Raw genomic sequence first — 26680 nt, forward strand, 5'->3', positions numbered from 1 at the left:
GCCAATCTGCCACCGCACTCTCCCTCATCCCAGTTATCCTGCCCCTGCTTTATTCTGTCACACTCACTTTTCTGAGACACAGCCTTAATCCTCCTTAAACCTCTTCTACGTACACCTCTGACAGTGCCTTCTGATGGGAACTGGATGAGAAAGTTCTCTTGTGACTAACTACCTTATAGACACACTTTTTCTTCCTCCTTGACAAGGAAATTAAACTTGTCTTTCCCCGATAGAGATCATTTCATCATTAATCATCTCCCCTTAGGAGTGCTCCTCAATCCCACTTTCAGAGTAGAAGTGTGTGCCGGTTATCAGTTTATTAACTCTGAGCTCCACATCCACCCTTCTTTGCCCCGCTTGTGATCCTGGAACTGGACCCTGTGATCATTTCTTCTGTGCCAGCTGGGCACGGTGTCAATCTCTGTCCTTTCAGGGCGCAGGAGGGACGTTGCAGGACACAAACACTTCCTGGTTTGTGCTTTCCTTCCGCCCAGCTCCTGTGGTGCTCTCCTCTTGCACAGGACACCCAGTGACACTCACGCCAGGGAGGAAAATGTGCTTGTTCCTCACATGGGCAAAACCTTGCAGAGTCCAGACAGTCAGTAACGGCTTTCCTAATAAAGCACCACATTGAAAACCCTGACTTCAATCCGCATCACTCTTCACTCTTGCACGTTTTCCTCTTCCTCTTTATAGTCAGACTTGTTGAAAACCTGCCCATCTGCACTTTCTGATTCCTCGCTTCTGACTCACACTTGAACCCACACCAGCCTGACCTCTGTCCCCACCACTCAGCAAAACAGCTCTGGTCACCACTGACCTCCATGTTGCCAAAACAATTGACATGTTTCTCTCCTCGTATCAGGGGGCCTCTGAGCCATGCTCAGCCCAGTTGTCCTCTCCCTCCTTCCTGGAAGGTTCTCTCTTGGCTTCACAGTACCACACTCTCCTTTTGCTTCCCTTCAGTTTTCCTTTACCTCCTTAGCTGGGTCTTTTCATCTCCCCAAACTCTAAGTGTCCCTCAGACTTGGTTCTGGGCTCGCACTTTTTATTTCTCTGTATTCTCCCCAACAAGCGCAGCAAATAGTATCTACATGCTGACGGCTCTGAAACTTATATCTCCCCCTCAGAACCTGGTTCCCAAGCTCCGTGCTTGTTTATCCGACTGGCCTCCTGAAACCGCTGATTGGATGGCTTCCAGAGATCTCACACTCTGCACGTCCAAAGGGAACGCTCATCCCCCTCCAGAACTCTTCACCCCCAGGCCCCTCCAATTCAGCAAAGGACACGACTCTTCCCTCTGTGGCTCACCCCAGATATTGGGAAATGTGCTTGATGCTTCCCTTGCCTTTACCTCCACATCCAATCCACTAGCAAGGCCTGTGATTCTACTTCCAAAATTCATCTCTAGCCCATCAGCCTGGTCTCACGTGCACCTCCACGCTCCTGGCCACACCTGTTCTCACCTGGGTTCCTGCAACAGCTGTCTCAGTAGTCTCCCCATCTTCATGGCTTCCGCCTCTGCTTAAGTGTGACTGTATAGTTTATCATCTAAGCCAAGTCACTTTCCATTGTGAAAGGGGCATTATTGATAATTATACCTGGATGACAGGAATAAACTGGAACTGTCCTGGGCAAAATAGGCCTGTCTGTCTAGCATTCAGACTGATCTTTGCAAACCATAATCTGATCATGTGTCCCTTCTGCTTCAGACCCTTTAGCAGATCTGGTCACTGGTCACCTTCCAGCATCATCTCATGCCACACCCTCCCAGCTCACTGTTCCAGCCACACTGGTCTTCCCTCAGTCCTACCAACAAGTCAAGCTCTAATTTACCAGGGTGTCTACACATGATATTGCCTTTGCCTGGAACACTCTTCCCACCTCCCCTTCACATGGCTGCCTCCTTCTTTCCTGTGCCTCTCACTTGAAATCCCTCTTTGGAAAGGCCTTCTCTGACTACTCTGAGTGACCTACCATGACTATTCTTTCTTTCTTAGCAATTATCAATATGTGGGATGATTTTATTCATTTCTCGGTTTACTTTTTCTGTTATTTGGGTGGTTTTTTGGTTTTGATTGTTTTCTTGGTCTGTCTTCCACCCTAGATTGTAACAATTTCTGTCTCATTTATCTAGCACCAAGAAAAGTATCTGGCACATAATAGGACTTCAACAAACACTTATTGAACATGTGAACGATTGAGAGAATTTATTTTTTAACTTACTAGTAAGAAGGGAATTTTTTCAAGGTAAGAGAAATGCATTACATTTCTTGTAAAACGTATTTCCATTATACACATATACCACATTTTCTTTATCTATTTATCCATTGATGGACATTTAAGTACTTAGGTTGCTTCCATATCTTGGCTGTTGTAAATAATGCTGCAATTAACATGGGGTGCATGTATCTTTTAAAAAAATTTTTAAATTGAGGTATAGTTGATGTATGTTATGTAAGTTTCAGGTGTACAACACAGTGATTCACAATTTTTAAAGGCTATACTGCATTTATAGTTATTATAAAATATTAGCTATTATTCCCTGTGCATCCTTGTAGTTTATTTTGTACATAGTAGTTTATACTTCTCAATCCCCTACCCCTATCATACCCTTCCCTCTCTCTACTAGTAACCACTAATTTGTTCTCTATATCATGAGTCTGTTGGGTTGTTTTGTTGTTGTTGTTATATTCAAGTTTGTTTTATATTTTAGATTCCACATGTAAGTATGTAAAAGTTCTCATCACAAGAAAAAAGTTTTGTCACTGTGTATGGTAATTGATGTTAATTAGACTTATTGGGGTGATCATTTCACAATATGTACAAGTATCAAAACATTATGTTGTATAACTGAAACTAATGTAATGTGTTAATTATATCTCAATTAAAATAATAATAATAAAGGCCATTCTAATCAGCACCCAGAATCACTGGAAGAGAGGAACCAGAGAGGCTGAGCTTGTGTTTGATCCAGTTGGAGTCAAGTTCCCAGGCACAGAAAGTTTATTTAAGCCTAAATAAACTGAGAACAGAACAAGCTGTGAGACTGTCACCTGGGATCCTGCCAGAAATGCAAAATCTCAAGTTCTACCTCAGATCTACTATAGCAGCCAGGACCGGTTACATAAAGTGTGGTACCAGTGCCAAATAAAAATGTGCGGACCTTGTTCAGAAATTATTAAAAATTCTAAGATGGTGAAAGCAGGGCATTAACCAAGCACTGGGCCGTGCTAAGCATGGGGCTCTGCACAGCTGCACAAGCCTCATGCCACAAAGATGGGCAGTTTCTTAGGAAAAGCTACACAGACAGCCAGGGGATTAAAAACTCTGATACAAAGTCACTAAACCCAGGCTTTGCCTATTAGTATCAGATAAAATCATGCTTAGATTGCTAGAAGACTATATCAACTTGAATATTCAGATTGATTCAGAGTCGTCCATCTGGAATAATGTATTATTACCTGGGGAAGATGGGAAAAGCACAATCTGGGAAAACATTCTCTGTATTTAGGACACGACGGTGCCAGTTAGTATTTTTCTGAACCCTCTGGGAAGAAATGCCAAGCAGGAATTTTCCAAGCCTCTCTGGTGGTTTGTATTTGATCCACTAGACCAGGGTTGACTGGAAACTCCAGGCTGGTCACTTCTGCACAGCAGCGTTGTGTTGTAATTCTGTACTGTTGCTCAAGAAGTGTCATGGTATCCAGATTTCTTCTAAATGAAGGGGAGGGAAAAGCTGGGTTTTGCTCTGACCTTACTCTAAAGTTACTGTTCCTGGTGCAAGGGATGATTTCAGCCCCTTGTGTCACAAAATGGTTAAGATGGTAAATTTTATGGTATCTGTAGTTTACAATTAAAAAAACCAACTTGACATGTGGAACCTGAAGAAACAGAACCCTGGTGGAATTTCAGCAGGTGGACCCTGGGGCAAAGGGCAGCTCAGGGTTGACTGAGCAGGGGCACAACCGGAGGGCAAGTGCAGAGCGTGTCCAAGAACAGAGCCCAGGAGGAGAGACAAACGTGGGCTCTGAAACTGAAAACAAGAGTCCAGGAACAAGTCACGGCCTTGTCAACAAAAAAATTTTAATCAGTAGTCAATCTAAGAAAGAAATAGAGAATTTTATTCCAGCCAATATGAAGATTATAACTCAGGAGACAGTCTTTCAGAAAGCTCTGAGGGGAATTCCCTGGTGGTCCAGTGGTTAGGACTCTGCCCTTTCACAGCCGAGGACTCGGGTTCAATCCCTGGTCAGGGAACTAAGATCCTGCAAGCCGTTCCACCCATTAGAGGTCAAAGCAGTTTATAAGTTTTTGAGGCAAAGGGTTATACATCAAAGTGACATCTTGACTATGTAGTCCAACAGGCAAGTAGTGGGTCATTGTGACTCCTTACAGGATTAAAAGGAAATGTTAACTCCTAAAGAGTTACCTTGCTGGTGCCAGGAGGAAATTGGTTTTTTTTTTTCTTTTTGGCAAGTAGGCATTCCTGTGTCTTTTAAGGGAACCTAGTTAATGTGTAATACAGATGCACAATGTACACTAAAGGGGAAGGGATAGTGGTTCAAAAAGCAGAGAAAATTTTACGTTAGATTTTTTTTCTTGTCCTGCCTTAAAATAATTTTGTTTCATCAGTTTAAATGTCAAGCTCAAGGATTTGGGCTTTATTTTGAAAGCAAAGGAGAGCCACCGAAAGTTTCTGATTGGGAAGTGGCTTAAGGCTATGCCTCAGAGGACAAGGATTCTGACAATAAATCTCCAATTAACTTCCCATGAGACCCAGGGAATCACTCTTTCTCAGGGGCCTAGGTTTATCTACAAACTAGGATAACTCTACATCTAAATTTAGGAATAACATGGGGGTAGGAGACAAGCTGAAGGAGGTAAAATTAGTCCTTAGATCTACAAGTTCCAGGTCTGGGGCAGGATCCCAGCGTCTGTATTTTTAACGAGCTCCTGTGATGATTCTGATGCATGGCAAGTTCGTGAATCACCTGACTGGGTGATACTTAATGCTGGTTCCATTGTGATGTGCTGAGACTCAGTGGTGGTGGTGGGGAAGGCAGTGTTTAGAAGTGTTAACAAGAAAACCACAGGCCCAAAATGGTGTCACTTGTGCTCCCATGATACCAAGCCTAGACTTAATACTTGACTTAGTTGCAGTTTCAACCCTCCCCAGAAACGTAATCTTAACCAGTGGAATTGTCAGCACCAAAGAGGTAATCTGCATGTAGGCCCTCTCCATCCACGCCCCCGACCCCAGAAGAGGTAGCATGCATGATAAAAGTTTTGATGATCCCTTTCCCCCAAAAAGAAGATATCCTGACCTAGAAATAATCTTTTTTCTTTTGTTAATAACTCCCTTGTCCCACCCTTCTTCCTATAAAAGCTCTCCGTTTCGTACACCCACTCAGAGCACTCTTCTAGTTGCTAGATGGGATGCTGTTTGATTCATGAGTTGTTAAATAAAGCCAACTAGACCTTCAAATTTACTGTTGAACTTTGTTTTTTTAACAGAAGTGAAGAAAGTTCCCTGAAGACTGATGTAACTGTCTCGGCAAGAAGTAATGAGAATGTGGGATGGTGGCAATAGAGAATGGAAAAATAAATGACTAACGGAAAACACCACCAATGTAGAATTGAGGGAATTTACCTAGTAACTGGAAGTGAGGGTTGAGGAAGGGGGCAAGGATGACAACAAGGTTTTGAGCCTTGGCCAGGGCAGTGACAAATTAAATACATGCAAGGAAATTATTTCAAATTTGATCTTCCCACTCTCTTTCATTCATGAAAACCAATTTACATGGCTCTGATCACTACTGGGTGAAACGATTTTCCAAATCTTTCAAACGACAACTAATATTTATTACCCAGACACTATGCCACAGGCACTATGCTCTGCATTTTAGTCTCATTTAATTGTCACTATGAGGTAGCTCTGGTTCATATTCATTGTCTCATTTAATCCTCAAACTACCCCCAAGGGGACTGCTACTATTATCCATATTTGACAGATGAGGAAGCTGAAATTTGGAGAAACAAAGGAACTTACCTAAGGTCATCTAGATAAAGAGCAGACATTCAAAGCCAGATAGTCTGCCTCAGAACCTGCCAACTAAAATTTGGCATTGCCATCTACCTCTACAAGGATTAAATCATGAGCCACTGCGGCTGCTGATCTTCAACACCCCCTGAAAGGAGGTCAGGGTGGAGATCAGGAATGAGGCACTCTGTGATCCGGGAAAAATTGGCAAAACAGGTTTTCATATAGTTAGATATTTTCAGGAGATTTTATGAGCTCCAATTCTTGCATCTACTCACATCTAGAAAAGTACTAAAATCATTAACTGTGACATCTGCTCCTCCTGACTAGCAGCAAGCCTCTGCCCAATTGCATGCTTGACTGCACGCACCATCCCCCTTCACTATAATCATTTACAACACTGACCTTCCCCCAACCTCTTTGGAGCAGTTTCTCAGAGCTATCTGAAATGCTGTCTCCCGGGCAGTAGTCCTCATTTTGCCCTAAATAAAACTTAACTCACAATTCTCACATTGTGCTTTTTTTTTTTTTCAGTTGACAAACCCAAGCCCTAAGCCACTATGATACCCTGAAGCCCTGTTAAACACCAGTCAAGTCTGGATGCAAAAATAAAAGTGAGGCAACCATGAATCAATCTATCATTTTTAGGCAAGTGAAAGATTACAAGTTGTATTTGAAAACACTGCCTAATATCCAAGAAGACTATTCAAATTTAAATGTTTAACTGAATGGGATTTTTGTTTGTTTTCCTTAGAAAATAAATTCAGATGATGCGGAGTTTCTGGGGGGGGGGTTGTTTTGTTTTAATGCTAGAAAATTCTGTTACCCTTTAGGTAAATGAGGATTGCTGTAACATGCCCTAGAAAGATCTGTCGGGAAATGATTGCCCAATTGTGCCAGTTCAGAGTGTCTCCTCCTCCTGAGATTTCCTCCACACCCTCTTTTGGACAGTCATTGTGTAATGACAAAAGCTGAAAGTGACAGGAGGGCTCTCACCCTTTACCTTATAGACTTACAGTCAACTTAATCCAATACAGCCACAATCCAGCTTAACTAGTGGGAAGGTGTGATATTGTGATAAGAAATTTATATTTGGTCTTCATCTTCTTTCCTGGCACAGAGTTCCTAAAACCCTTGGAATTTCCAAGGTGATGAGAGGGAGAAAAGTGTCTTTCATTATGTTAATGAGGTGAGTTTTGGACCACACCTAAGGATGGGGGCTGGCTGCCAGTGGAGCCAACCATGTGATTAGAGAGTTGGAACTTTCAGTCCCACTCTTGACACTGGCCACTGGCAACTGAACTCAACCTCCAGCCCATCTCTGTTCTCAATGCTGCCGCTGCTTTATCTAGAGCTTCCAGTCAGTGAACATGTGGAGATTGGTCTAGAGTGGCACTGGGAGAGGGCATGGAAGCTCCTTGCCCCTTCCCCATACCTTACCCTTCCAGCCAGCTGTTCCTGAGTCTTTTATAATAAACTGATAATCTAAGTAAGTAAAATGTTTCTCTGAGTTCTGTGACCCACTCTAGCAAATTAATTGAACTCAAGGAGCAGGTCACGGGAACCTCTGATTTATAGCCAGTTGGTCAGAAGTACAGGCATACCTTGGAGATACTGTGGGTTCGGTCCCCAGACAGCAATAAAGCGAGTCACATGAATTTTTTGGTTTCCCAGTGCATATAAAAGTTATGTTTACACTATACTATAGTCTACGAAGCGTGCAATAGCATTGTCTTAAAAAACAATGTATATACCTTAATTTAAAACTGCTTTATTGCTAAAGAAAATGCTAACTATCTTCTGAGCCTTCAGCAAGTTGTAATCTTGTTGCTGGTGGAGGGTCCTGCCTCCATGTTGATGGTAGCTCACTGATCAGCATGGTGTTTGCTAAAGTTGGGGCAGCTGTGGCAATTTCTTAAAATAAGACAACAATGAAGTTTGGCAGATCACTGACTCTTCCTTCTCTTCCTTTCACAAATGATTTCTCTGTAGCATGCAATACTGTTTGATAGCATTTTACCCACAGTAGAACTTCTTTCAAAATTAGAGTCATTTTTCCCTCAACCCTGCCACTGCTTTATTAACTAAGTTTATGTAATATTTTAAATCATTTGTTGTCATTTCAACAATCTTCACAGCAATCTTCACCAGGAGTAGATTCCACTTTCTTTGCTCACCCATAAGAAGCAACTCCTCATCCGTTAAAGTTTTACCATGAGATTGCAGCAATTCAGTCATATCTTCAGGCTCCACTTCTAATTCTAGTTCTCTTGCTATTTCCACCACATGTGCAATTACTTCCTCCACCGAAGTCTTGAACCCCTCAAAGTCATCCATGAGGATGAGTCAACTTCTTCCAAACTTCTATTAATGTTAATATGTTGACCTCTTCCCATGAATCACGAATGTTCTTTTTTTTTTTTTTTTAATAAATTTATTTATTAATTGATTGATTTTTGGGTGTGTTGGGTCTTCGTTTCTGTGCGAGGGCTTTCTCTAGTTGTGGCGAGCGGGGGCCACTCTTCATCGCGGTGCGCGGGCCTCTCACTATCGCGGCCTCTCTTGTTGCGGAGCACAGGCTCCAGATGCGCAGGCTCAGTAGTTGTGGCTCACGGGCCTAGTTGCTCCGCGGCATGTGGGATCTTCCCGGACCAGGGCTCGAACCCGTGTCCCCTGCATCAGCAGGCAGATTCTCAACCACAGCGCCACCAGGGAAGCCCACGAATGTTCTTAATGGCATCTAGAATGGTGAATCCTTTCCAGAAGGTTTCCAATTTACTTTGCACAAATCATCAGAGGAATCATTATCTATGGTAGCTATAGTCTTACAAAATGTATTTCTTAAAAAATAAGACTTGAAAGTTGAAATTACTCCTTGATCCATGGGCTGCAGAATGAACGTTGTATTAGCAGGCATGTAAACATTAAACTTGATGTACAATTCCATCAGAGCTCTTGGGCAACCAGGTGCATTGTCAGTAAGCAGTAATATTTTGAAAGGAATCTTTTCTTCTGAGTGGTAGGTCTCAGCAGTGAGCTGAAAATATTCATTAAACCATGTTGTAAACACTTGTGCTGTCATCCAGGCTTTGTTGTTCCGTTTATAGAGCACAGGCAGAGTAAACTTAGCATAATTCTTAAGGGCCCTAGGATTCTCACCATGGTAGATAAGCATTGGCTTCAACTGAAAGTCACTACTTGCATTAGCCCCTAACAGGAGAGGAAGCCTGTCCTTTGAAGCTCTGAAGCCAGGCATTGACTTCTCCTCTCTAGCTATGCAAAGTACTAGATGGCATCCTTTTCCAATATAAGGCCATTTTGTCTACACTGAAAATCTGTTGTTTAGTGTAGCCACCTTCATTAATGATCTTAGGTAGATCTTCTGGATAACTTGCTGCAGCTTCTACATCAGCACTTGCTGCTTCACTTTTATGACGACTGCTTCTTTCCGTAAACCTCATGAACCAACCTCTGTTAGCTTCAAACTTTTCTTCTGTAGCTTCCTCACCTCTCTCAGCCTTCACAGAATTGAAGAGTTAGGGCCTTGCTCTGGATTAGGCTCTGGCTTAGGAGAATGTTGTGACTGGTTTGATCTTCTATCCAGACTACTAAAACTTTCTCCGTATCAGCAATAAGGCTCTTTCACTTTTTTCTCATTCTTGTATTCACTGGAGTAGCACTTTCAATTTCTTTCATGTACTTTTCCTTTACATTCACAATTTGGCTATTTGATGCAAGAGGCCTAGCTTTCAGCCTATCTCAGCTTTCAACATGCCTTTCTCACTTAGCTTAATCATTTCTAGCTTTTGCTTTAAAGTGAGAGATGTGCAACTCTTCCTTTCACTTGAATACTTAAGAGGCCATTATAGGGTTACTAATTGGCTTAATTCCAATATTGCTGTGTATCAGGGAATAGGGAAGCCTGAGGAGAGGGAGAGAGATGGGGAACGGCCAGTTGGAGCAGTCACAACACACATTTCTCGATTAAGTTCACCATCATACATGGGTGCAGTGGTGCCACAAAACAATTACAATAGTAACATCAAAGATCACAGATCACAGATCACCCTGACAAATAATGAGAGTGAAAACGATTGAAGTATTGCAAGAATCATGAAAATGTGACAGAAACACAAAGTAAGGAAATGCTGTTGGAAAAATTGTACTGATAGACTTACTGAACACAGGGTTGCCACAAACTTTCAATTTGTTAAAAAAAAAAAAAAGAAAGAAAGAAAAAGAAAAAGAAAAACACAGTATCTGTGAAGCACAATAAAGCAAAGAGGTATGCCTGTACAGTTAACAACCTGGACGTCTGACTGGCATCTGAAGTGGGGGCAGTTTTGTGGTTCTGAGCCCCTAACCTGTGAAATTGGATGCTATCTCCAGGGAGATACTTTCAATTGAGTTGAATTGTAGGACACCCAGCTGGTGTTGAAGAATTGCTCGGCATGGGGAGACACCCCACACACACTCTGCCACACACTGGTGACCAAAATTGTTAGGGTTTCCACACTTGCCAAAATGCTAAGAAGCTTTGTGAAGCCTCCCTTCTCTGATCATCTCTTCAACTAATCTGGTTACGTCATATCCAAATGTCACATGGAAGTATGACAGCAATTTGTGTCTATAGTTCTCTGGCTGTGTTATAAATGAAAGAAAGAAGTGAATCATTCAATGTACCCAACACTGCTTATTCCACACTGAGTATACACCACACCTTCCTGCAAATTGCTCACTATAAACCTCATGTCTACATTCTACTCAAATAAATTTTTAAATTAGATTTTACATTTATTATTAATATAATATGCTGTGTAAGTATACAGGAGCCTGAAAATGGCAATCTAGTACTTGGCTTAAATAATACAAGCACTTGCTGCAATCTTTATCAGTACTCAGCCTTCCTTTATTATGGCTTTTAAAAAACAAATTTTAAAAGTGCATGATTCCTTTAGACTGCTGTTTAGGAAAGACTGGAGTAAAACATTTCCAGTAATGAATTAGTTGTATATAGGTTCAGATTAAAAAATGTCAAGCACTGGGAAAAAAATACATTTTAAATTAGCTCAATTTAAATATGGGGCCATTTCATTTAAACATCTGATTTGAATCTTCAGTGTTTCACTCATTTTATGTGTTAATTCCATTATACCAGATCTTACTTTGGTAATTTCTCAAGTGTCCCAGAGAAGATAAAAAAGGAATTCAATTTCTGTCAATTACATTGTATGTCTTCATGTGACCAGGATGAGAAACTTCTGCTCCCTACATGGCAGTCACGACAGGAGAAGAATTCCCCCAGTCCACCAGCAAGGAACAAATAACACTGTTGTTCAGAATAAGGACTGCATAGCTGGGGATATTCACGTTCTGATTCCTTCCAGAGCACTTCATTTCAGCAAACAAGGACTGATTCCTTTCAAAATTCAACTTCAGTTGAAAAACACTGAGGTACAGATAGAGCCACAAATGCAGAGGTTACAGACACGGACAAAAGTGCTCCCAATAAGGTGGCAGGGATCTCAGGTGGGGCCTTTCCTTCAATAACAAATGCATTCAGAAGGTTCCGGAGCACGATTCAGTTTTTCTCAAAATGTCATGACACCCTGCTGAATCTTCTTCAATTAGGCCTGCTGAGACCAGAGAAACCGATCACATTTTTCAAGCATGCTTTGTATCAAGGCTCTGAAATCCCAAAGAAAAGAAACAGGCAAATTTAGCTGTCATTGTTCATTCTTTTCAGAAGAAAGGATTAAAAAAGCTGACTGACTCTGTGCATCAAAAGACACAATCAACAGAGTGAAAAGGCATCCTGTGAATATGGCATCCTGTCCTATACAATAGGAGAAAATATTTGCAAATCACATATCTGAGAGGTTAATATTGAGAATATGTAAAGAACTCATATGACAAAAAACAAATAATGCAATTTAAAAATGGGCAAAAGACTTGAACAGGTATTTCTCCAAAGATGACATTTAAATGGCCAACGAGCTTATGAAAAGATGTTCAACATCAATAATCACTAGGGAAATGCAAATAAAAACCACAATGAGATATCACCTCATGCGCATTAGGATAGCTACTATCCAAAAAAACAAAACAAAACAAAACAAAACAAAAATCAAAACAAAAAAACCAGAAAATAACTAGGGTTGGTGGGGATGTGCTATAATTGGTGGGAATGTAAAATGGTGCAGGCTCTATGGAAAACAGTATGGAGGTTCCTCAAAAAATTAAAAATAGAAGTACCATCTGATCCAGCAATTCCACACCTGGGTATACACCCAAAAGAACTGAAAGCAGGGTCTCAGTGAGATATCTGTATACTCATGTTCATAGCAGCATTACTCACAATAGCCAAGAGGTGGAAGCAACCCAAGTGTCTATCAACAGGTGAGTGGATAAACAAAATGTGGTTACATACATACAATGAAATATTATTCAGCCTTAGAAAGGACGGAAACGCTGACAAATGCTATAACATGGATGAACCTTAAGGACGTTAGGCTAAGTGAAATAAGCCAGTCACAAAAAGACAGACACTGTATGATCCCACTTATATGAGGTACTTAGAGTAGTCAAAATCAGAGACAGAAAGTAGAATGGTGGTTACCAGGGGTTAGGTGGAGGGGGAAATGGGGAGTTGTTGTTTAATGGGTATAGAGTTTCAGTTTCGTAAGTTGAAAAAGTTCTGGAAACTGACTGCACACTGATATGAATATACTTAACACTACTGAACCAAGTAGTTAAAAATGGTTGGCAGGAAATTTTATGTTATCTGTATTTTACCACAGTTTAAAAAAAACAAAACAAAAAAAACACCCTGACTGAGACAATTAGGTATGTGGTACCAATAATATTCTTAAAGAATTGAGTACACATCAGATTTGGGTATTCACATTAACCTAAACAGTGTTTTGGTCATGACTGTGAACAAAACATTACTTTAGCCTCTTCCCTTAATCACCTTCAACAACAGAGGAGTCTCTGTCCCCTCATCTATGAATGAGGGGTTGGGACTATGTGATCTCTACAGTCCCGTCCACCTCTGAAAATCTGTGCAATTCTACATTCCCCAAGTGCCTGTGGATAGGGCAGGACAGACATACATTACCTCTGCCTTTTCTCGGCAATCCTCAGGATATCACAGGTTCTGGTAAACCTCTCTGACAGCTCAAGGGTCAAACCACATTCTTGTAGCAGTGACCAGGCCCGGTCTGGGCCCATGGACTTAGCTAACAGGAGTGCCACATTCTCCACATTGATAGGGGAAGGCCCATCGCTGAAGTTCCCATTTGGTGACTTCTGGGGGGCTGGCTTTGTGCTCTTGTTCTGTACCAGATGTAGGAGAAGCTTCCATTCTTCCACAGTCTCTGGGATCCAACCTACTCAAACACAGAGAGACAATGTGGGCTCTGACTGCTCTTAGCACTCTGCCTGCATACAGGAGAAACCATTCGTGAAAATATTTCATACCAAAACATAAAAATATTAAAGAATATAATCTCATCACCCCCAACACAGAGTTGTTTTCTGAATATTTGTTGAACAAATAGCTCACGACAAGGAGAAGTCATAAAATTAGCTTCAACATTCCTTCTTTTGCTCATGCAGTAAGTAATTACCCAGGGCACACTCCATACTAGGCACTGAATGTGAATGAGGAACAAACAGACATGATGAGCCCTGCACTCCTGTGGAGCTCATGGTCCAGTAAAGGAGACAGAACTTAGACAAACACATAAATAAATCTATGCTTATAAACTGTGCTAAGTGTTTGCTATGAAGGAAAATATCAAAGAGCCATTAGAGAGATTGGCAGGTTTGGGGTTTTTTTTTTTATTTTGAGGATCAGAGGAGGGCTCTATGAGAAGTGACAGTTAAGCAGAGAGCTGAAAGATGAGGCAAGTTTAGCGAGCATGTGCTTGTGGCCCATATGTGCACAAACGTGCAGGGAAGGTGTCAGGAATGGAGGGTGAAGGAGCCTGCATTTCTGACAAAGGAAACATGGAAAATGACTCGACACAGGAAGGAACTAGGTGAGTTCAAGGAACTCAAAAAAGGCCTACAATGCACAAAGGTGGCAGTGAGGAGTGAGAATGAGATGATAGGGCCAGGCCATATGGGAACAGCTTAAGAATCTGGATTTTATTTTGAGTCCAATGTAAGGGGTTTCAAGGAGGAGAGCCACATAATCCAATTTTGGTTTAAAAGAACCATTCTGAGAGTCAGCAACGTGGTGGAGTGAAAAGCTACCTCTGTCTCTCCCCTTAATCTACAACCAGTAAAACATCCACAACACAACAAAGGTTCTTGTGTCCGACACACCAAGAAACCAGAGAATTCTCCACATATCTATACAACTAAAGGTGATGGACTGGAACACACAGAAGAGGCAGAACCAAGGGAACAGTGGAGGTGGTGTCTGCAGTCCCAGCCCTCCAGCCCCAGAGAAGCTGACGGTAGCAGGGGAAGCACTGCACATGACCCCAGCCCCCAGCCCCCCACTCGAAGTAGCAAGCCCATGAATCTTACAACACTGGATATGGCAGGGCCACCTGAGCGATCCTAGCTATTGCCCCCACCCCTTCCTCCCCAACAGCAGTGGAACTTGCCACTCAAGGGCTCCTGGACAGGAGGGAAGAACCCACCATGCTGGTGCACCAGGTGGCAATGTTAGCAACACTGGCAGAAGTAAGGCGACCCTGCAGGTACCGGAAGTGATAATGAAGGCATCGAGCCACACCACAGATGGAGATAGTAGAGGGCACAAAGTGCAGACTCTCAAATATAACCAGAGGCAGCTGAGGTAAGAGAAACCCAAAACTTGTGCTATAGCGCCACCTACTGGAAAACAAAAGAAAGGCCTCTAATTTCTAACCTGTTGGATCATTAGAATCAAGCAGAAAGGTGCTTGCTACTTTAAATGTGTGGCAGAGGAACAACTTCACCAAACACTGTGAAGTACCATAGTAACACTGTACCACAAAAGGAAAATGACAATTCTCCAGAAACCAAACTTAAAGCCACAGAATACTGTGATCTGATAGAGAATTCAAAATAGCTGTCATGAAGAAAGTCAAGGAACTAAAAGAAAACTCAGATAGGCAGTTCAATGAACTCAGGAACGAAATTAATGAACAGAGGAATACTTTACAAAAGAGATTAAAACTCTAAAAAAGAAAAACAAATTCTAGAACTAAGAATTCAATAAATGAGTTGAAGAGTACATTAGAAAGCACTGAAAATAGAGCAGATCACATGGGAGAGAGAATTAGTGAGCTTGAAGATAGAACTCTAGAAATGACACAAGTAGAAGAAAAACGAAATAAGATATTTTAAAAAATAAAAAAATTCTATGAGAACTATCCAACTCCTTAGGAAAGACAACATTAGGGTAATGGGTATCCCAGAAGGAGAAGAAAAGGAGAGGGGAGCAGAGAGTTTATTTAAAGAAGTAATAGCTGAGAGCTTCCCAAACCAGAGAAGGAACTGGATATACAAGTCCATGAAGCTAAGAGAACACCTAATTACCTCAATACAAAAAGACCTTCTTCAAGGGACTTCCCTGCTGGTGCAGTGGTTAAGAATCCATCTGCCAATGCAAGGGACATGGTTTCGTGCCCTGGTCCAAGAAGATACCACATGCCGCGGAGCAACAAAGCCTGTGTGCCACAACTACTGGTCCTGCGCTCTAGAGCCCGCGAGCCACAACTACTGAGCCCACATGCCACAACTACATGAAGCCCACCCACCTAGAGCCCGTGCTCTGCAACAACAGAAGCCACCACAATGAGAAGCCAGAGCACTGCAACGAAGAGTAGCCCCCGCTCACCGCAACTAGAAAAAGCCCACACGCAGCAACGAAGACCCAACGCAGCCAAACATAAATAAATAAATGTATTTAAAAAAGACCTTCTTCAAGACACATTATATTAAAACTGTTAAAAGTCAATGACAAAGAATTAAGGCAGCCAGGGAAAAAAGGAAGGGTAACCTACAAAGGAACCTCCATTAGGCTATTAACAGATTTCTCAGCAGAAACTCTACAGTCCAGAAGAAAGTGGAATGACATTCTCAAAATACTGAAAGATAAAAACCATCACCCAAGAATACTCTATCCAGCAAAGTTATCATTCAGATATGAATGATAAATAAGGACTTTCCCAAACAACAGCTGAGGGAGTTCATCAACACTAGACCTGCATTACAAGAAATGTTGAAAGGGGCTCTTTACCAGAAACAAACAAACAAAAAAAAGCAAAGTCCACAAATCGAGTAAAGTGATAAGCAGACAGAATCATAAAACTGCAACTCTTTATCAGAATAGGTTTTTTAAACACTTTAACTACAGCATAAAGGTTAAAGGGCAAAGATGAGTAGGAAAAGTAATTATAGCTACTTCAATTTGGTAACAAACTCACAATATAAAAAGGGATAATTTGAGGCAAGAAAAATACAAAAGGGGGAGAGGAAAAGGGTGGAACTTATATAGGTACATAAAGATAAGATGCTATAAGCAGAAAAAGGACTACTTTATGTATGACTTTTTTTTTTTTTAAAGGCTCAGTAGTTGTGGTGCACAGTAGTTGTGACGCACAGGCTTAGTTGCTCCACGGCATGTGGGATCTTCCTGGACCAGGGCTCGAACCCATGTCCCCTGCATTGGCAGGCGGATTCTTAACCACTGCACCATCAGGGAAGCCCTATGACATGTTTTATACAAACCCCATGGTAACCACAAAAAATAAATCTAGAGCAAAGACACAAAACATTAAAAAAGAGGAAAGTGAGGAAAACATCATAAAAAACCATCAAAGCAAAATGGCAGACAGAAATACAAGGAAAAAAAGAAATAATGAAGATATAGAGCAACCAGAAAACAAAAGATAAAATAGCAGTAGTACCAAATCCTCATCTGTCAATAATCATCCTAAATGTAAATGGCTTGAATTCACCAATCAAAAGACACAGAAAGGCTGGGTGGATTAAAAAACAAGAGCCAACTGTATGCTGCCTCTGAGACTCATCTCAGAGTTTAAGACAATTATAGGCTCAAAGTAAAGAGATGGAACATGACACTCCAGGCAAATGGCAGCCAAAAGAAAGTGGGTGTAGCCATACTTATATCAGACAAAATAGACTTCAAGCCAAAAAAGATAACAAGAGACAAAAGTGGATAGTATAGGGGCTTCCCTGGTGGCGCAGTGGTTGAGAATCTGCCTGCCAATGCAGGGGACACGGGTTCGAGCCCTGGTCTGGGAAGATCCCACATGCCGCGGAGCAAATGGGCCCGTGAGCCACAATTACTGAGCCTGCGCGTCTGGAGCCTGTGCTCCGCAATGAGAGGGGCCACGATAGTGAGAGGCCCGCGCACCGCGATGAAGAGTGGCCCCCGCTTGCCACAACTAGAGAAAGTCCTCGCACAGAAACGAAGATCCAACACAGCCATAAATAAATAAATAAATAAAATTTAAAAAAAAAAAAAAAGTGGATAGTATATAATGATAAAGAGGATAATTCATAATATAACGAAGACATAATGTTATTAATATATATGCACCTAACACAGGAGCACCAAAATATATAAAACAATTATTAACAGACTTAAAAGGAGAAATTGACAGCAACACAATAATAGTAGGGGAATTTAGCAGCCCACTGGCATCATGGATAGATCATCCGGACAGAAAGTCAACAAGGAAGCAGCAGCCTTAAATGAAACATCAGACTAGATGGATTTGATAGATTTGTACAGAACATTCCATTCAATTGCACCAGAATACACATTCTTCTCAAGTGGACATGGAACTTTCTCAAGGGTAAACCATATGTTGGGACACAAAATAAATCTCAGTGAATTTAAGAAGACTGAAGTCGTACCAAGCATCTTTTCCAATTTCTATGAAACTAGAAATCAACTATAAGAAAGCTGGAAAAATTACAAATATGTGGAGACTGAACAACATGCTACTGAACAACTACCGAGTCAATGAAAATCAAAGAAGATATCAAAAGTTACCCAAAGACAAATGAAAATATGACATACCAGAATCTATGGGATGCAGCAAAAGTGATACTAAAAGGGAAGTTTAAGCAATACATGCCTACCTCAAGAAACAAGAAAAATCTAAAATAAACAATCTAACCCTGTACTTAAAGGAACTAGGAAAAGAACAAATGAAGCCCCAAATCAGTAGAAGGCAGGAAATAATTAAGATCAGAGCAGAAATAAATGAAATAAAGACTAAAAAGACAATAGAAACGATCAATAAAACTAAGAGCTGGTTCTTGAAACATAAACAAAATTGACAAATCTTTAGCTAGACTCACTAATCTTAGAGAAGGCTCTGATAAATAAAATCAGAAATGCAAGAAGACAGATAACAATGGACACCACAGGAATAGAAAGGCTTATAAGAGAATATTATGAACAGCTACACGCCAACAAATTGGACAACCTAGAAGAAATGGACAAATTCTTAGACTCATAAAACCTTCCAAGACTGAATCATGAAGAAATGAAAAATCTAAATAGCCCAATCACTAGTACAGAGATTGAAATAATAATCAAAGCTCCTAAAAAACATGAGTCTAGGACCAGATGCCTTCATAGGTGAATTCTACCAAACATTCAAAAGATTTAATACCTATCCTTTTCAAACTCTTGAAGAGAAGGGAATGCTTTCTAACTCATTTTACAAAGCCAACAACACCCTGATACCAAAACCAGACAAAGACTCAAAAAAAGAAAAAATTACAGGTCAGTATCTCTGATAAACATAGATGCAAAAATTCTCAACAAAATATTAGCAAACCGAATACAATACATAAAAAGAATCATACACCATGATCAAGTGGGATTTATTCCAGGGATGCAAGGATGGTTGTATCCACAAATAAATTCACGTGATACACCACATTAACAAAATGAAGGATAAAAACCATATAATCGGGCTTCCCTGGTGGCGCAGTGGTTGAGAATCTGCCTGCCAATGCAGGGGACACGGGTTCGAGCCCTGGTCTGGGAAGATCCCACATGCCGCGGAGCAACTGGGCCCGTGAGCCACAATTACTGAGCCTGCGCGTCTGGAGCCTGTGCTCTGCAACAGGAGATGCCGCGATAGTGAAGAGGCCCGCGCACCGCGATGAAGAGTGGTCCCCACTTGCCGCAACTAGAGAAAGCCCTCGCACAGAAACGAAGACCCAACACAACCATAAATAAATAAATAAATAAAATTTAAAAAAAAACCATATAATCATCTCAATAGATGCAAAAAAAAAAAAAAAGCATTTGACAATATTCAACACCCATTTATGATAAAAAAACTTTCAATAAAGTGAGTATACAAGGAACATACCTCAACATATTAAGGCCATATATGACAAACTCACAACTAATATCATTCTCAATGGTGAAAAACTGAAAGCTAGCCCTCTAAAATCAGGAACAAGACAAGGATGCCCACTCTTACCACCCTTATTCAACATAGTACCAGAAGTCCCAGCTAGAGCAATCAGGCAAGAAAAAGAAAAGGCATCTTAACTGGAAAGGAAGAAGTGAAACTGTCACTATTTGTGGATGACATGATTTATATATAGAACACCCTAAAGACTCCACCAAAGAACTATTAGAAATAAACAAAGTTTCAGAGTACAAATCAACATTCAAAGATCTGTTGTGTTTCTATACACTAACAATGAGCTAGCAGAAAAAGAAATTAAGAAAACAATTCCATTTACAATCACAACAAAAAGAATAAAATACCTAGGAACAGATTTAACCGAGGAGGTGAAAGACCCATACACGGAAAACTATAAGACACTGTTGAAAGAAACTGAAGAAGACACAAATAAATGGAAAGATATTTCCTGCTCATGGACTGGAAGAATTAACATTGTTAAAATATCCATATTGCCAAAGCAATCTGTAGATTCAATGCAATCCTTATCAAAATCCCAAAAACATTTTTCACAGAAATAAAACACAAAATTCTAAAATTTACATGGAACCACAAAAGACCCCAAATAGCCAAAACAATCCTAAGCAAAGAGAACAAAGCTGGAGGAATCACACGCCCTGATTTAAAACTATATTATAAACCCATAGTAATCAAAACAGCATGGTAGTGGCAGAAAAACAGATACATAGATCAATGGAACAGAACTGAAAGCCCAGAAATAAACCCATACATATACGGACAATTAATATACAACAAAGGAATAAGGAACATCCAATAGAGAAAGGATAGTCTCTTCAATAAATGGTGTTGGGAACACTGGACAGCCTCATGCAAAAAAATGAAAGTAGACCACTACCTCACACCATACACAAAAATCAACTCAAAATGGATTAAAGACTTAAATGTAAGACCCAAAACCGTAAACTCCTAGAAGAAAACATAGGCATGACACTCTCTGACATCAGTCCTAGGAATGTATTTCTAGCTAGGTCTCCTCAGGCAAGGGAAACAAAAGCAAAGATAAACAATTAGGACTACATCAAACTAAAAAGCTTCTACACAGCAAAAGAAACCATCCACAAAATGAAAAGATGACCTATTGAATGGGAGAAGATATTTGCAAATAATATATCCAATAAGAGGTTAATAACAAAAAATACATAAACAACTGGATGAAAAAATGGGCAGAGGAGCTGAATAGACATTTTCCCAAATATGACATACAGATGGCCAAGAAGCACATGAAAAGATATTCCACATCACTAATTATTAGGGAAATGCAAATCAAAACCACATGGGAGGACTTCCCTGGTGGCTCAGTGGTTAAGAATCCACCTGCCAATGCAGGGGACACGGGTTCAATCCCTGGTCCAGGAAGATCCCACATGCCGCAGAGCAACTAAGCCCGTGAGCCACAGCTACTGAGCCTGCACTCTAGAGCCTGTGAGCCACAACTACTGAAGCCTGTGCACCTAGAGCCCGTGCTCCGCGACAAGAGAAGCCACCAAAATGAGAAGCCCGTGCACCGCAACAAAGAGTAGCCCCTGCTCGCCGCAATTAGAGAAAGCCCGCGTGCAGCAACGAAGACCCAACACAGCCAAAAATAAATAAATAAAAAATAATAAATTTATATAAAGAAAACCCACGAGATATCACCTCACACCTGTCAGAATGGCTATCATCAAAAAGTCTACAAGTAACAAATGTTGGCAAGGATGTGGAGAAAAGGGAACCCTGTGCACTGTTGGTGGGAATGTAATTTGGTGCAGCCACAGTGGAAAACAGCATGGAGGTTCCTCAAAAAACTGAAAATAGAACTACCATATGATCCAGCAATCCCACTTCTGAGTATTTATCCAAAGAATATGAAAACACTAACTGGAAAAGACATATGCACCCCTATGTTCACTGCAACATTATTTATAATAGCCAAGATATGGAAGTAACTTAAGTGCCCATCGAGATGAATGGATAAAGAAGATGTGATACACACACACACACACACACACACACACACACATGTAATGGAATACTTCTCAGCCATAAAAAAAAAGAAGAAATCTTGCCATTTGTGACAGCATGGATGGACCTTGGGCATGTTATGCCAAGTGAAGTAAGTCAGACAGAGAAAGACAAACACCATATGATCTCACTCATTTGTGGAATACAAAAACAAACAAAAACAAAATAAATGAACAAACCAAACAAAAACAAACATGCAGATGCAAAGAACAAAGTAGTGGTTACCAGAGGGGATGGAGCGGGGGCAGGGTGAAATGGGTAAAAGGGAACAAACACGGTGACAGATGGAAACTAAATTTTTAGTGGTGAGTACCCTGCAGGGTATACAAAAGTGGAAGTATAATGTTGTACACATAAAACTTATATAATGTTATAAACCAATGTTATCTCAATAAAAATTTTTTTAATTAAAAAAAAAAGAACCATTCTGGCTGCTGTAAGGAAAATCGGTTAAAGATGGGCAAGAATGGAAACCAGAAGGCCAATTATAAAGTTACTGCAGTAACCAGGCAAGTAGCTGGGATCTAGTTATGACCGTGGTGGAGCCAAAGAAAGTAGATAGATATGAGATATATATTTGGCAGCAAAATCAACATTCTTTGAAGTGAAATATAAGTTAGGAGAGGAAAATGTCAAGAAAAGACTCCCATTTAGGCCTTCCTTGGTGGCGCAGTGGTTACGAATCCGCCTGCCAACGCAGGGGACACAGGTTCGAGCCCTGGTCCAGGAAGATCCCACATGCCGCGGAGCAACTAAGCCCGTGCGCCACAACTACTGAGACTGCGCTCTAGAGCCCGCGAGCCACAACTACTGAGCCCGCGTGCCACAACTACTGAAGCCCGCGCACCCTAGAGCCCGTGCTCCACAATAAGAGAAGCCACCACAATGAGAGGCCTGCGCACTGCAACAAAGAGTAGCCCCCGCTCACCGCAACTAGAGAAAGCCAGTGCGCAGCAATGAAGACCCAACACAGCCAAAAATAAAAAAAATAAAATAAAAAATAAAATAAAAAAAATTTAAAAAAAAAACAAAACTAAAAAAAAAAAAAAAGACTCCCATTTAATATACCAAGGGTAACAATAGCTATTATTATTATATTAACAAAATATTAAGAGTACTTTTATCTGGGTGGGAAGAATTTTAGGTGATATTTTCTTCATTCTTCCTAGATTTTCCATCTTTTTCTATAACAAACATCATGTTGTAACTTTAAAAGCATAAACCATTTATATCTTAACTTTCCTGGTTATTTTTCCAAAGTGAACACATCTATAGTTCTACAAAACCATGTGACCCTCTTGTTTCATTTTTGAAACAAAGATGATTCAGTTATTATTGCTGTAACTGTGACACCTGAGGCTATCTCTTTGCCAGTCATCTGGTTTCTTTGCTCGGTTGTAACTTTTCTTCTTCTACAGCAACAGGGCTGAAAAAGGCTGTAGGTCACACTGCTAGATGAAGGATCCTGATGTCATGTTGCTGGCATCTCTGCACTGAGATGAATAAAGCAACACTACAAAACAGACCAAGACCACCTCTCTGAGTGCAGGATGAACTCTCAGACTTCAGAAATCAGTGTGTCAAAGTCCTGGCCTCCTGACTGCCATTTTATCTGTATTGAATTGACGAAAATTAAAAAAAAAAAAAAAAACCCTAAATACCTGTAAAGGCTTAGGAAAATCTGACTGCTACTCTACTCTAAGTTCATCTTAATGATCTCTAACTTTGGGCTGTGTAAAATGGCAACATGATGCAGATCAAAAAACCTGAGCACAAGCTTTAGGGATGGTCAGACCTGGTCTGAACACCAGCTCCAGCATTAACTAGTTGTATGACTGTGGAGAAACTAATTATCCTTTTTCTGGGCCTCAATCACAACTTTTGTAAAATCGAAATAATAGTAACTATCCCACAGGTTTAATATCTCATTTAAACAGCATATGGAAAAGCATCAGGTATCAATATAATGCCTCACACGGTAGGCACTCATGAAACAGAAAAGTTGCCTGTAGTTTATTTCTAGTTATGATTTCATGGTATACCAAGTAGTACAGATCAAAAAAAAAAAACTCCAAAAATGTGACAGCTAGCTAGAATAACATAAATGATCATTGAAATATTTATCAAATTTCTTTATTGAATAGTCTGTAGTGACTTCTAAAATACCCTAACCAAGAATAACCCATTGGGATTTACATACCATTGTCCCCTTCCATCAGGCTCATATCATTCAGATACACAATATTCGTGAAGGCCTCTCTTCTTCTCCCCAGCTCCAAACAGAGAATAAGATATCCAGGCCAGAAACTTTAAAGAGACCAAAGTTGGAGAAAGGAATAAAAGGCAGTGAATTTATCTGGAGCGGTGCAGTCCAATACTGTAGATATTAGCCACGTGTGGCTATTTACATTTAAATTAAATAAAATTTAAGTCAGTTCTTCAGTTGACCAATACATATTTCAAGTACTTAATGGCCACATGTGACTAGTGGCTACCATACTGGACAGCGCGATAGAATATTTCCACTGCCTCAGAAAATTCTATTAGACAGCCCTGATCTAGAGCATTTAAGAAAAAAATAAAGCTAGTGATAAATACTGACATTTGAGGCCAAGCCCCAATTATGAGACATTTAAGCTTATACACTTCATAAACTTTAAGGTTCAATAACAAACTAGCATATTTCTTCCCCAAGTATGCAAACTTTGGAAGTTCTCCTTGACTCTTCCCCTTCCTTCATTTGCTATACCCAGGTCCACTGCATTTTCCTTTGAAATGTGCCATTAGATGTGCTCCTTCTGCTGACCTAGAATCAATTTGGTCATACCTGAATTACTGCACCAGCTTCCTAGCTGGCCTTCCTTTCTCGTCTCCAATCTTTCTCATGTATGAAACCAGAAATGATCTCCAGAAACCTCCATTTTATCATGTCATTTTTGTACCAAAAAGGCTAAAAGGATCTCTGCTGATAACTAAATTCTTCTAACCACCTTACAAGGTCCTATATGATCTCATGACCCACCACCTGGCCAGTCTCATCCCTCATTATCAGTGAACAAATATGTACCAAGTGCCTACCACTTTATGAATTATGCATCATGAGGGAAAAGAAAGACACATGTTCCTATCTCCAAAAGACTGTAATCCAGGTAAAGCCATAAGATAACATCTTCAGGCCATGAATAACTGACGAATATGTGGTACAGATAAAAAGCAATGTCAGTTTTTCATGGCGTTGCTCTTGCTGTTTCTCTCACCTGACTTCCCCTCCTCCTGGCTCCTGTTTGAATACAAATCCTACCCAGTCTTAGGGCTTACCTCAAAGTCTCACCTCCTGAGTCCCTCACCAGCCATTCTACTGAGCCCATTCTGATCTCTCCCTTCTCCGAAACTATATCAATTATAATTTGTATCACACAGCCTGGTGCTTAATTAAATAAACCTGAGAACTGGGGCTAACAACTAAGCAAAAGGGGGAGAGAGGAATGAGCAAGGACCAGTCTCTTCCACACACAAAATAAAATACGCTCAAAATTTAAGACAAAAAAAGATGTTTATTATCACTTAAAACAAAAAGCCACCTTTATGTAGCAAAAAAAAAATCCCAAATGACAAAGCATATCCATTCAGGCCCCTAACTACAAAGTTACTAACTAAAATGATTCTAATCTTAACTTCAGCTTCTAGGAAAATTCTCACTTACCCATGAGACCTACAGATGTCAGTCACTTTCTCTTTGGTTGTAAAATCTGCAGGAAGTTTAATTAGATGAAGGATTAGCTGACTGTAACCCCAGGAAAACAAGTGGGAATGAGGCCTGAAAAATGAAAAAAATATCAGTAAATTAGACAGGAAATAAACTCTACAAAAATGCTTATTCATCAGCTGATAGGTAAGACCAGAGTTTAATTATATTTTTTTCCATTATTATATTTTTCAAACATTTCTACTTGGCCTTTGAAAAATTAAAACAGCTATTTTTCCAATGACAAATACCTGGTTTTTTTTTAATTATATATTTTAGTAATGAAAAGCAAAAGAAAGAAGCTCATAATTCCATCACTCACAGATAGCCATTTTATATCCTTCCAGACCTTTTTCCCTAGGCATATAAGATAGGCATTTTGGGAGGTTTTAAAAAGTTTCTCCTGGAGGAAAACACAAGGAATATTTCTGATAGATTACAAGTAACAGTGTGTATTTTTTATGAATTCTGTTTTTTTTTAAATCCTAATCAGGGACTTCCCCAGTGGCACAAAGGTTAAGAATCTCCCTGCCAATGCAGGGGACACGGGTTCGATCCCTGGTCCGGGAAGATCCCACATGCCGTGGAGCAACTAAGCCTGTGCTCCACAACTACTGAGCCTGCAAATCTAGAGCCCGTGAGCCACAACTACTGAGCCCGTGTGCCACAACTACTGAAGCCCACGCGCCTAGAGCCCATGCTCCTCAACAAGAGAAGCCACCGCTCACCACAACTAGAGAAAGCTCGTGCGCAGCAATGAAGACCCAATGCAGCCAAAAAATAAATAAATTAAAAATTTAAAAAATGTACTAGAAAAGCTTTAAAAAAAAAAAGAGTCAAAGTTAAAAAAAAATCCTAAATCAGGTTACATCTAAAAATCCCTTGGCAAATTTCTAGGAAGAAAACACACACACACACACACACACACACACACACAATTTTCTAACAATTTTCTTCTAACACAGTTTTAATCATCAAGGTCTCTTAATGTTGGTCCATGAAAGAGTTTCAATAGCCCAGTTTAATTCTCTGCCATCATGTGCAAAATTTTACATGAATGTGCATTTTTCTGAGAGGAATCATCAGATTCTTAGAGGGTCTGTGATTCAAAAAATGTTCAGAACCACTAAGCAGTACACTCAATCTGATTACTACCATGACTTGGGTCAGTCGCTTCCACAGCTGTTCCTGAAGTAAGCCCAGAATGCTATATGTGAATAAACTGGTTCCATTCCAAAGGAGCAGCAGAGCTTAGAAACAGGACTCCTTCTATACCTGGGGTCTCCTTCATCGTCCATAGTGCTGGTGCTTGGGGGAGCATCATGGGACACTGCCAACAGCAGCCAATCCAATCTTAAAGACTCTGGTTGTAGGAGGGACTCAAGGAAGAATGGCCTAAGA

The 26680-nt window shown here is 40.5% G+C and overlaps 1 protein-coding gene across 10 annotated transcripts in view; it reads right to left on the reverse strand.

The window, feature by feature from the left end:
• Positions 1-10706: 10706 nt before the first annotated feature.
• Positions 10707-26680, reverse strand: part of HPS5 (HPS5 biogenesis of lysosomal organelles complex 2 subunit 2) — a 47490-nt gene continuing 31516 nt past the window's right edge. For 9 of the 10 annotated variants that reach the window (XM_036859475.1, XM_036859469.1, XM_036859473.1 and 6 more), the window contains 5 exons: positions 26555-26674; positions 25238-25351; positions 23735-23841; positions 13164-13434; positions 10708-11731 (listed from right to left, as the gene is read on the reverse strand). In XM_036859475.1, coding sequence (XP_036715370.1) covers positions 11671-11731; positions 13164-13434; positions 23735-23841; positions 25238-25351; positions 26555-26674 — 673 coding nt within the window. In that variant the 3' untranslated portion in view covers positions 10708-11670. Of the gene's footprint in view, positions 11732-13163; positions 13435-23734; positions 23842-25237; positions 25352-26554; positions 26675-26680 lie in introns of all 10 variants that reach the window. The other variant, XM_036859479.1, reaches the window with a different exon arrangement.

This window comes from Balaenoptera musculus, chromosome 8, assembly GCF_009873245.2.
Source record: "Balaenoptera musculus isolate JJ_BM4_2016_0621 chromosome 8, mBalMus1.pri.v3, whole genome shotgun sequence".
NCBI lineage: Eukaryota > Metazoa > Chordata > Mammalia > Artiodactyla > Balaenopteridae > Balaenoptera > Balaenoptera musculus.